The sequence below is a fragment of the Chiloscyllium plagiosum genome, chromosome 17 (genome assembly GCF_004010195.1).
Source record: "Chiloscyllium plagiosum isolate BGI_BamShark_2017 chromosome 17, ASM401019v2, whole genome shotgun sequence".
NCBI lineage: Eukaryota > Metazoa > Chordata > Chondrichthyes > Orectolobiformes > Hemiscylliidae > Chiloscyllium > Chiloscyllium plagiosum.
The window spans coordinates 53,671,469-53,682,899 of NC_057726.1; the positions used below are offsets into that span (position 1 = coordinate 53,671,469).

The window sequence follows — 11,431 nt, forward strand, 5'->3', positions numbered from 1 at the left end:
TCCCTCACACTCCTCCCCATGCCCTCTCTCACGCACGCTGCCTCTTGCTCTCTCTCTCTCTCTTCCCTCTCTCTCCCGCTGTCTCTCCCTTCCGCTCTCTCCCTCTCCCGCGCGCACTCTTTCTCTCCCTCCCGCTTTCTCCCACGAGCTCTCCCACTCCCATGCTCTCTCTCCCTCTCGTGCTTTCTCTCCCTCTTCCTCACGTGCTCTCTTCCCGCTGTCTCTCCCTCCTGCATGCTCTCTCACATGCATTCTCTCTGCTGCTGTCTCTAGTGTGCACTCTCTCTCTCCCACTTATTCTCCCTCCTGTGTTCTCTCTCCCAAGCGCTCATTTCCATGCTCGCTCTCCCGCGTTCTCCCTCTCCCTGTCCCGCTGTGTCTCCGTCCCGCATTCTCCCTCCCGCGCACTTATTCCTGTGCTCTTTCTCTCGTGTGTGCGCACTGTCTCTCTTCTGAGCTCTCTCTCCCACTCAGTGTCTCCCTCCCACGCTCTCCCACTCTCCTTCTCCCTCCTGCGCTCTCTTGCATACTCTCTCCCACTCTGTCTGTCTCTCCCTCCCTCTCTCCCATTCTCGTGAGCTCTCCCTCTCGCACGCTGTCCCTTTTCCTCCCGCTCTCTCTCTTTTGAGCGCTGTCTCTCGCTCCCACACGCTCTCTCACGCATATTGTCACTACCGCTATCTCTTGTGCGCTCTCGCTTTCCCTCCCATCTCTCCCGCGCTCGCGTGCACACTGTCTCGCACGCTCTCTCTCCCACTCTCCTGAGCTCTCTCCATCTCGAGTGTCTCTTTTCTTCGCACTCTCTTTCTCCTGCATGCTTTCTCTCCTGCTCTGTCTCTCCCTCCCGTGCTCTCCTGCATGTGCCTTCTCCTGTGCTCTCCCTCTCCTGCCCTCTCTGTCCCTCCCGCTTTCTCGCGTGCACTCTTTCTTTCCCACTGTCTCTCCCTCCCATGCTCTCCCCTGCGCTTTCCAACTCCAACACTCTCCCGCATATCCTCTCTGCCGCACTCTCTCTCCCATGCTCTCCCTCTCCCGCATTTGCTCTCCCTCTCGTGCGCTCTCTCACGTGTATTCTCTCTGCCACGCTCTCGCACGCTGACTCCCTCCCGCTGTCTCCCTCTCAAACCCGCTGTCTCTCCCACACTCTCTCCCGCGCTCACTGTCTTCCTCGTACCCTCTCTTCCTCATGCTCTCTTTCTTCAAGCGCTCTTTCACACGTGCTCTCTCAGGTGTATTCTCTCTGCCGTGCTCTATCACGCGTTCTCTCTCCCACTCGTTCTTTATCCTTTCTCTGTCGTGTGCTCATTCCCGCACTCTCCCGCCCGCGGTCTCTCACTCTCGCTCGCTTCTTCTCTCTCAGCCTCTCGCACTCTCTCTCTTGCTCCGGCTTGTGTCTCACTCCAGCAGTTACTGTCTTGCTCTCGCACTCGCTCGCATTGTCTCTGTTGCTCTTCTGCATGCTATCTCTGTCTCTTGCGCTTGTTTTCGCTCGGTCTCTCTCTCTCTCTCCCTCTCTCTCTCCTGCACGCTTTCTCTTGCTCTCATTCACACTCTTTCTTTCACTCTCCTTGTCTCTCGCATGACCTGTCTCTCACTGCTGTGCTCGCTCTCACGTGCACTCAGTCTCACTCGCTTGTTCTCTCTCTGTCTCTCACGCTCTCACTCTTTCCTGCGCTCTCTCTTTTGCTCTCTTCTGCGCTGTCTTGCTCTCTTTCGCTCTCCCTCCCGCCTGTCTCGCGCTGGCCGTCTCTCGCTCTCCGTCGGTCTTTCTCTGACTTGCGATCTCACTCTCACGCTCTCCCTCTGTCTTGCGCTCACTCTCTCTCGCTTTCTTGCACGCTCTCTCTCGCTGTCTTTCTCACTCCCGTGCGCTGTCTTTTGCGCCCTTGCTCTCTATCTCACGTGCTCTTGCTCTCTCTCGCAGTCACTCGCTCCCTTGCTATTGCTCTGGCTCTCTCGTTTTTGCTCTCTCTTGCGCACTCTCGCTGTTGCTGGCACTCTCTCTCGTTCTGTTGGGCTCTCACGAGCGCTGTCCATCTCCATCTCTTGTTTATTTCACCCCTCCCCCACCCCATTATCTTCATGTATACAGTGGAGCCTCAGTTATCTGAACGAGGTGCACGGGCACTATTTCGTTTTGATAATCTATTATTTGGATAATTGATTTTACCTTAAACAATGGAGCCATAATGATCTAACACTGTGCTCAACCGGAGAATTTGTTTAAATCTATAATTTTATTGAGTCTGCCATTTCAACAAACTAATCCTTGCAGTCTGCAGATTACAGGTTAAAATGAAAAGGATTACCATCACACAAATACTGTATATCAAATCCCAGCATTAAACAAGTTCCCAAAAAGCTTCTACAATTGCAAGAACATTTATCAGTTTCCAGGAATTCATCCTCATGATAGAAAGACAGAAGCACCGTCTCGCACATGTGTTTCCATCCTCAGTCTTTTTTTTTAATGAAAGTGACAGGAGTACCCTGTAAACACTTACTTTTGCAAAGGGCTATATAACAACCTTTACTTAAAAGGTACACAGTCGCTGATGCTTGAGCTGCTTGTGTTCCTTTGTTTTGCCAGCATTTTCACATGTTCTTCAGTATAGATAAATCAAATACATTTACCTCTTTTGATGTAACATTTTTGTGGGACCTTGAAATCTTCGGATAATCCAAAATTTGGATAATCAGTATTCAGATAATTGAGGTTTGCCTGCACCAACCTTTTCCTAGCTACAGTCAGTTCTGAAGAGTGGTCATTGGATCTCAAACATTAATTCTGTTTTCTCTCCTCAGATGCTGCCAGACCTGCTGAGTTTTTTTTCCCAAATTTTCTTTTTGATCCCCATAACTGAAGTGTTTTGTATCATCCTGGTGTACGATCTCCATACATTCTCTAAGGAACTGACATCCTCACTAAAGTGTGCTTGCTTGGAATTGGAAACCCTTCTTCAGCTGAACCTATTTGATCATGTGTAAAAGTTTAACAGGACCATGTTGATTTTATATTTGTGCCTCATTAAAAAAGCCAAAGTCCCGTATATTTTCTTAACTACTAGTCCACATAGCTGCGTAACAATTAAGGAAATTTGTACAGCATTAAGAATTTTACAACTAAGTGGTTATGTAAAAGCATAGACAGTACTTTAATTTTAAAAAAAGACCATGTTCAACCCATGGCTACACTTTTTTTATATTGATTTTCATCTACCAAGAAACAGTGATGACTTGTTTTAACAAAATTGTTTGAAATTTTTGCTGCCATTCTGCTGTATATTCATAGAGGACTTGCAGAAAGATAACGAAAGACTAAATTTGGAGGTTGAATACCTAAATCAGCAAATAAAGCAATACAGTAAATTACAAGAAACTGTCACCATGTTACAGGAGAGTCACAGGTAATAAAATCATGAAGAATGTTAACATATATAATGATATACTATATTAACTAAACATGTAATAGATCATATGTAAAGTACTGTGATTTCTTCTTCCTATTTCTGAAGTTGTTAACAAACATCTATCATAATACCTGATTGATAATTTAGGAATTGGGATAGTATTACAGTAAGATCAGAACTTACTTGGACTTTACTGTGAACATTATTTAATTAAAGCTTTAATTGCAATAGTCTTTTCCTTACCTCATGTGACAATAGAACCTTAAAACTACTGAAACAATTTATAATGTTTTAAAGTTTTTTTTTGTTTTTTTAATTTGCTGTACATTGGAAAATACCTTAAACATATTTACAGTTTAATAGGATACCTTTTCAATATTGAATACTATGCCATAGCTGAATTGCGGTAAAGATGTCACCACCAGTTGTTCTAATGAAAGATACTTGGGAAAATGTTTTATTTGTTTCATCACTACAGGCTTCCATTTTCTGACTTCATTTTTATTACTAGTCATAGAGTTATATAGCACGGAAACAGACTCTTCAGTCCATACGGTAAAAATAATCACTGCAGATGCTGGAAACCTGAGTCTTGATTAGAGTGATGGTGGAAAAGCACAGCAGTTCAGGCAGCATCCAAGGAGCAGTAAAATCGATGTTTCAGGCAAAAGCCCTTCATCAGGAATACAGGCAGAGAGCCTGAAGGGTGGAGAGATAAATGAGAGGAGGGTGGGAGTGGGGAGAAAGTAGCATAGAGTACGATAGGTGAGTGGGGAAGGGGATGAATGTCAGGGGGGAAGGTGGAGTGGATAGGTGGAAAAGAAGATAGCAGGTAGGACAAATCATGGAGACAGTGCTGAGCTGGAAGTTTGGAACTGGGGTAAGGTGGGGAAGCATACCAAGATAGTCCCAAACTAAAGTAATCCCACCTGCCTGTGTTTGACCCATTTCCCTCCAAACAGTTCTTATTCTTGTACTTACCTAAACCTCTTTTAAAAGTAACTGTACCTGTATCTGCAGCCACTGCTTCTTCTCTAAGTTCATTCCACACACAAACCACTCTGTTTAAAAAAAAATGCCTCATGTCTTTTTTTAAATCTTTCTCTTCTCACTTTAAAATATGTCCCCAATCTTGAAATCCATTCCCTTAGGGAAAAGACACCTGCTATTCACTTTACCTATACCCCTCCTTATTTTATAAACTTCCATAAGGTCATCTCTCAACCTCTTTCACTCCAGTGAAAAACATCCCAGCCTATCCAGCTTCTCTTTATAAATCAAACCCTCCATTCCCGGCAACATCCTGGAAAATCTCTTCTGATCCCTATCCAGCTTAATACAATCCTACCTATGATAGGGCAACCAGATTAGGATACAGTACTCCAGAAGAGGCCTCACCAACGTCCTGTACATCTTCAACGTAAAGTCCCAACTCCTTTATTCAAAGATTTGAGCAATGAAGGCAAGCATGCTAAATGCCTTCTTAACCACCTTATTTATATGTGATGCAAACTTCAAAGATTAATGTACCTGAACATCAGGTCTCTGTTCTACAACACTGCCCAAAGCTCTACTTTTAATTGTATAATTTTTGTCTTTGTTTTTCCAAGATGTAATATCCCGCATTTACCCAAATTAAGCTCCATTTGCCATTGTTCAGCGCATTGACCCAGTTAATCTTAGATAACTTTCTTCACTGTCCACCATACCACTGATCTTGTTGTCAGCTGCAAACTTACTAAACATGCTTTCTGTATTCTATTTTTATATATTCTATACTCGCTTAAATATAATATATGTTTTTACTAATTAAACAACTTTTACTAATTTTTACAACTTATCGAAAAGACAGGGAGGTGGCCTTGTTAGTTAAGAACAAAATTAAATCTATGGCACTAAACGACATAGGGTCGGATGATGTGGAGTCTGTGTGGGTGGAATTGAGGAACCACAAAGGCAAAAAAACCATAATGGGAGTTATGTACAGACCTGGAAATGTGTTGCTGGAAAAGCGCAGCAGGTCAGGCAGCATCCAGGGGACAGGAGAATCGACGTTTCGGGCATAAGCCCTTCTTCAGGAGGTTATGTACAGACCTCCTAACAGTGGTCAGGACCAGGGATGCAACATGTACCGGGAAATAGAAAAGGCATGTCAGAAAGGCAAGGTCACGGTGATCATGGGGGACTTCAATATGCAGGTGGACTGGGTAAATAACGTAGCCAGTGGATCCAAACAAAAGGAATTCATGGAATGCTTACAGGATGGCTTTTTGGAACAGCTTGTCATGGAGCCCACAAGGGAGCAGGCTATTCTGGGAGAAAGTGAGGTCTGCAGATGCTGGAGATCAAAGTTGAAACTTTATTGCTGGAACAGCACAGCAGGTCAGGCAGCATCCAGGGAACAGGAGATTCGACGTTTCGGGCACAGGCCCTTCTTCAGGAATCTTCTTCAGGCTATTCTGGACAGAAGATAAAAGGTAGGGAGGAGGGACTTGGAGGAGGGGAGTTGGAAATGTCTTCTTCTTGACCTCTCCGCCTCCATCCTACTCCCACCTATCACCCTCACCTTGACCTCTTTCCACCTATCACATTTCCAACGCCCCTCCTCCAAGTCCCTCCTCCCTACCTTTTATCTTCTCCTGCTGAACACTCTCTGCTCATTCCTGAAGAAGGGCCTGTGCCCGAAACGTCGAATCTCCTGTTCCCTGGATGCTGCCTGACCTGCTGTGCTGTTCCAGCAATAAAGTTTCAACTTTGATATCCAAATGAATCCAACAAGAACTGGACCAAGCATATGTGGTACTCATAATCTTCTTCATCCTAAGTATACGCATGATTTTACTACAACTGCTAAGTATTTCATCAGTAATATTTTCAGCAACATAACACAAAACATCGCAGATAAGAAAAACTGCAGCATATTAACATGCCAAATTTCCCCTAAAGTAAATGCATTAAAATTCCATCAAATTTGACAATATTGTTATGTATTTGGCTTTAAGGGGTTAACACGTAGGGGGTTCCATACAACAGCCAAGCAGGGTGAGATCAATAGTTGTGATGTTGAGAAGATATGCTCTTCTTCATTAGGGTAAATAAAACCACAGAAAGTAGACAAAATCAAACACAAAATATTGCTGAGGAAAGGAGTGAACAAAGACAGAAATGGGAACTATTTAAATGTAAATCTATGATTCGCTCCAGTAATAATATCTAACAATATTCAATATCTAGGATCATACCAAAAGAGTACTTTGAAGTATTAAAGGGATTTTCTGCTATCTAGTGATCTCTGAGGCATGAAGTTTCCCTTTCTTGATATGTGCAAGATCAAGACAAACACTAGGCATACAGTAACAGTGATATCACCGCAGGGAGTTGGCCAGTGGATGTGGTCTATCTAGACTTCCAAAAGGCCTTTGATAAGGTGCCACACAGGAGGCTGCTGAGTAAGGTGAGGGCCCATGATGTTCGAGGTGAGCTACTGGCATGGATTGAGGATTGGCTGTCTGACAGAAGGCAGAGAGTTGGAATAAAAGGTTCTTTTTCAGAATGGCAGCCGGTGACAAGCGGGGTCCCACAGGGTTCAGTGTTGGGGCCGCAGCTGTTCACGTTATATATTAATGATCTGGATGAAGGGACTGGGGGCATTCTAGCGAAGTTTGCCGATGATATGAAGTTAGGTGGACAGGCAGGTAGTACTGAGGTATTGGGGAGGCTGCAGAAGGATCTAGACAGTTTGGGAGAGTGGTCCAGGAAATGGCTGATGAAATTCAATGTGAGCAAATGCGAGGTCTTGCACTTTGGAAAAAAGAATACAAGCATGGACTACTTTCTAAACAGTGAGAAAATTCATAAAGCCAAGGAACAAAGGAATCTGGGAGTGCTAGTCGAGGATTCTCTAAAGGTAAACATGCAGGTTGAATCCGTGATTAAGAAAGCGAATGCAATGTTGTCATTTATCTCAAAAGGGTTGGAATATAAAAGCAGCGATGTGCTACTGAGCCTTTATAAAGCTCTGGTTAGGCCCCATTTGGAGTACTGTGTCCAGTTTTGGGCCCACACCTCAGGAGGGACATACTGACACTGGAGCATGTCCAGCGGAGATTCATACGGGTGATCCCTGGAATGGCAGATCTAACATACGAGGAACGGCTGAGGCTCCTGGGATTGTATTCATTGGAGAGTTAAGGGGAGATCTGATAGAAACTTACGACATAATACATGGCTTAGAAAAGGTGGATGCTAAGAAATTGTTTCCGTTAGGCGAGGAGACTAGGACCCATGGGCACAGCCTTAGAATTAGAGGGGGTAAATTCAGAACAGAAGTGCGAAGACATTTCTTTAGCCAGAGAGTGGTGGGCCTGTGGACGCTAAATGGCTTCAAGGCAGAGATTGATAAATTCTTGATGGCACAAGGAATTAAGGGCTACGGGGAGAATGCTGGTAAGTGGAATTGAAATGCCCATCAGCCATGATTAAATGGCAGAGTGGACTCGGGCCGAATGGCCTTACCTCCACTCCTATGTCTTATGGTCTTAAAGCCTTTTATACAGAGTTTTGTTTCAGCCTTAATGTTCGGTAGTAATTTTTAAAAGGGAAATGGATTTATGATATAATGACTGGTCATCACTTTAAAATAGTAGGATGAAAGATGTTAACTGCAGTGTCTGAGCACAGGGTATTGCATTTTATAGGGTGCTGATAAGCAGGAACTGCACGCTTCCTCAATTGGGGGAGAAAAGATAAATGTGGATTTACTGCAGACTGCACTGGCTCACTACTTGCACCTCATAACAATTAGTCATTGATGGCATGAGGAAATGGTATGGCAAAGCTTGTCTGCCAAAAGGTGCAAATAGCTATACTTGGAACTAATTTTTCAAGTAAGAGCACTTAAAATGGAAAACAAAACTTGAATAAAAGATGTGATTAGCTCAATGTTGTCTTTGTCCAGTATTCACACTCAACATCAGCCGGCAATTCTTGCTGGAACATTGATTAGCATCTGCGGTGGCATTTCTACTTCTGTTCCAGGGTGAAATCACTTAACTAAACGAGGGGTTGTAATGTTATCTTCCTCTTTGATGATCCCACAACTTATTTGATAAACTCATTCCGCTGTTCAGGAATCCAATTAGTGTAATAATTTAATGCTAAAATGTATCATTAAGCCAAAAATAACGATATTTTACAATGCTTTTATTGATTTATAACTTTTGGTTGTAATTTAAATGCATTTTACTTAGGAAAGATGGACATTTTAAAGTTGTTCTCCAGTAGAGGGGCATGGATAGGGTAAACAGGCAAAGTCTTTTCCCTGGGGTTGGGGAGTCCAGAACTAGAGGGCATAGGTTTAGGGTGAGAGAGGAAAGATATAAAAAAGACCTAAGGGGCAACATTTTCACACAGAGGGTGGTACGGGTATGGAATGAGCCAGAGGAAGTTGTGAAGGCTGGTACAATTGCAACATTTAAGAGGCATTTGGATGGGTATATGAATAGGAAGAGTTTAGTGGGATATGAGCTGGGTGCTGGCAGGTGGGACTAAATTGGGTTGGGATATCTGGTCGGCATGGACGGGTTGGACTGAAGGGTCTGTTTCCATGCTGTATATCTCTATGACTCTAAATGCGAGATTATTTCTGTTCTGGTAAACTAATTTTTGTCTTGTTCCTAGATCTCTAGTATCTACCAATAATTATCTACAGCAGCAGCTGAACATAACTAGTGCTGGCCAAAACAATGATGCACCATATCATCATAATTCTCATCGGACGAAAGCATGGAGTAAACTCCCACCTTCAGAAATCACAGAATTGCCCTTATCATCTAAGCGTAGCTATCACAGTACCTCAGATATACTGTAATAAAACTGCTGTATAATACAGTAACTAAACGCAAAATGCCTAATTCTAATTAAATTAGTGTTTGTCAGAAATTGTATTTGAGCTAATCTTGTGTTTTTTTTAATCTATGAAGTGTCTCATTTCAACAGAATTTGGAATTAAACTGTAAAATAAATATGCTATGTTAATAAATAGTCTAGGCTACTTTGAAATAAACATGTACAGTTATGCTATATGTGTAATGTATTGTTATTGTGACATTATTAGAATTTATGCATTTAGATTGTGGACTATACATGTTCAAAACCTCAATACAACGTAGCAATATTTAATCCCCAGTGATGAGTGGCTTTCTTGTGAAGTAATCCTAATATTTCAGCTGAATTTGTTTGTGCTATTTTGTAACAATTTTCAGTTACATAGTAGTGTTTTAACTTACAGTGAAGTATGGATCAATGTATTACTTCTGCAAAGTATAGGATTAATTTGCACATTTGATGGAATGTCATTGGTGCTTTACATTAATTGTTATCCACACATTTGGTCAACAATGTGTGTGGATTTAAAGACTAATATTATCAGTGGAACCTTTAGAAGCGACAGCACCTCATTGTGAAAATCACAGCAATTATTGAGTGAAACAAGCACGCAGTGCTGGAATTACAGGGTTGAATAGGCAATATCTGTAGCAAGAGGAGGAGGGTGAGTGATCTGATGCATTAACCCTAACTTCTTCATTACAGATAATTATTGTAGATTTCCAGCATCCTCAGTGTTTTGCTCTTTGAAATCTTGGCTTGCCTGCCTTTTTGGAAGTGTTAATTATGTTCAGACGTCCTGACACCTATATATTTCATATATCTAAGATGATAATGGGATGTTTGGAACACTAAATGCAATTCATCATCATGTTTAATTTATTAATCTAGTTTATGAAATAGTTCTGGTTGCAAGACTCTTGCAAAAAACAATAAGCTTTTATCCTTTATGTACATTTACATTCCTTTCCACTTCATTTCAATAGCATATTAATCAATATTTTATTATGAATATTATGATTATGTGAGTCTAATCTCAGCTTTTGCATCAAATTCTTGTGTTATTTCAGTTGTTCATGGATCAATGACCATTCTGCTTTTAGTAGAGTTGTTTGTGCTAGTCTTCATAAAACAAATTTGTTACAATTTGTTTCTTGATTTTAGTGCTAACTAGATTGCTTAAAATATTTTAAGTTAATTCTGTTTTGATTATCCAGTTACATTTTTCATATCACCTTGAAAATTAGAAGCATGTCTGTATAATACTTGTACAAGAAAATGATCATCAAATGAATCAGAATAAGCTTTGCGTTAGTTTCAAGATACATCTAATTTTTTTTCTCTCTCCTGTTTATTTTAGTTTGTAGTATTATAGAGATCACATGTTTTTGTCTTATAGGTATATTTTTGCATTCATTATTCCAAGATTGATTAGCTCTGAGAAAAGGTCATGTAAGTATCAAGCACTCAAGTTTGGTGGATCATGCTTGAGTTGTAGAATAATGAGCCCCTTTTTAAGAATGAAGAATGTGCCCCAGCCTCAAAAAAAGCTAATTTAGATGCAACAGTTGTTTTTTTCCATATCATCTATTTTGTTTCCTGATGTAAAAGTTTTGCTGTAAAGGTGTTTTTTTAGCTCTGTACTGAAGTACTTCTGAGCCAAAATGGTAGAGATTTTTTATCACTCAAATTCATTTTTACATTTGATCATTTCTCCTATTTATAGTTTGATCATATGAAAATATTTGCGATATCTGTACACTTGTAGATGTAAATACATTTTATTTATTTTTGTGTGTAAATTTATTGGGAATTGAAATTCTCTAATTTATTAACATTGTCTTATTGATGACTGAAAAATTAAATATCTTTTGTAGATTCAAGAAATTTAATAATAAAATATTTTCTAAGTTTTAAATTTTGTGTCCCCATGTAGTCCAATTCCAGTTGTTGGTAAATGCAATGTTTTATTTAGATCATGTCTATATCCCACAAAATTGACAATGTAGCTTATTTTTAAGCTATCTGCTGTAGCCATAAAACAATATGGTTTGGATCTTTAATAAATCCATTGTTGCTGGTTCTTCCAAAACCTAGCAACAGTCATATTGTCTAGTTAATAAAGATTTAAAATC

At 41.1% G+C, this 11,431-nt stretch overlaps 1 protein-coding gene across 4 annotated transcripts in view; it reads left to right on the top strand.

Annotated features, from left to right (window-relative positions):
* The window catches only part of LOC122558483 (centrosomal protein of 72 kDa-like), a 99,015-nt gene extending 87,965 nt beyond the window's left edge, over window positions 1-11,050 (top strand). For 2 of the 4 annotated variants that reach the window (XM_043707116.1, XM_043707115.1), the window contains 2 exons: window positions 3,293-3,407; window positions 9,090-11,050. In XM_043707116.1, the coding sequence (XP_043563051.1) occupies window positions 3,293-3,407; window positions 9,090-9,279 (305 nt within the window). In that variant the 3' untranslated portion in view covers window positions 9,280-11,050. Of the gene's footprint in view, window positions 1-2,805; window positions 3,408-9,089 lie in introns of those variants that run through there. The other 2 variants (XM_043707118.1, XM_043707117.1) reach the window with 2 other exon arrangements.
* Window positions 11,051-11,431: the final 381 nt, after the last annotated feature.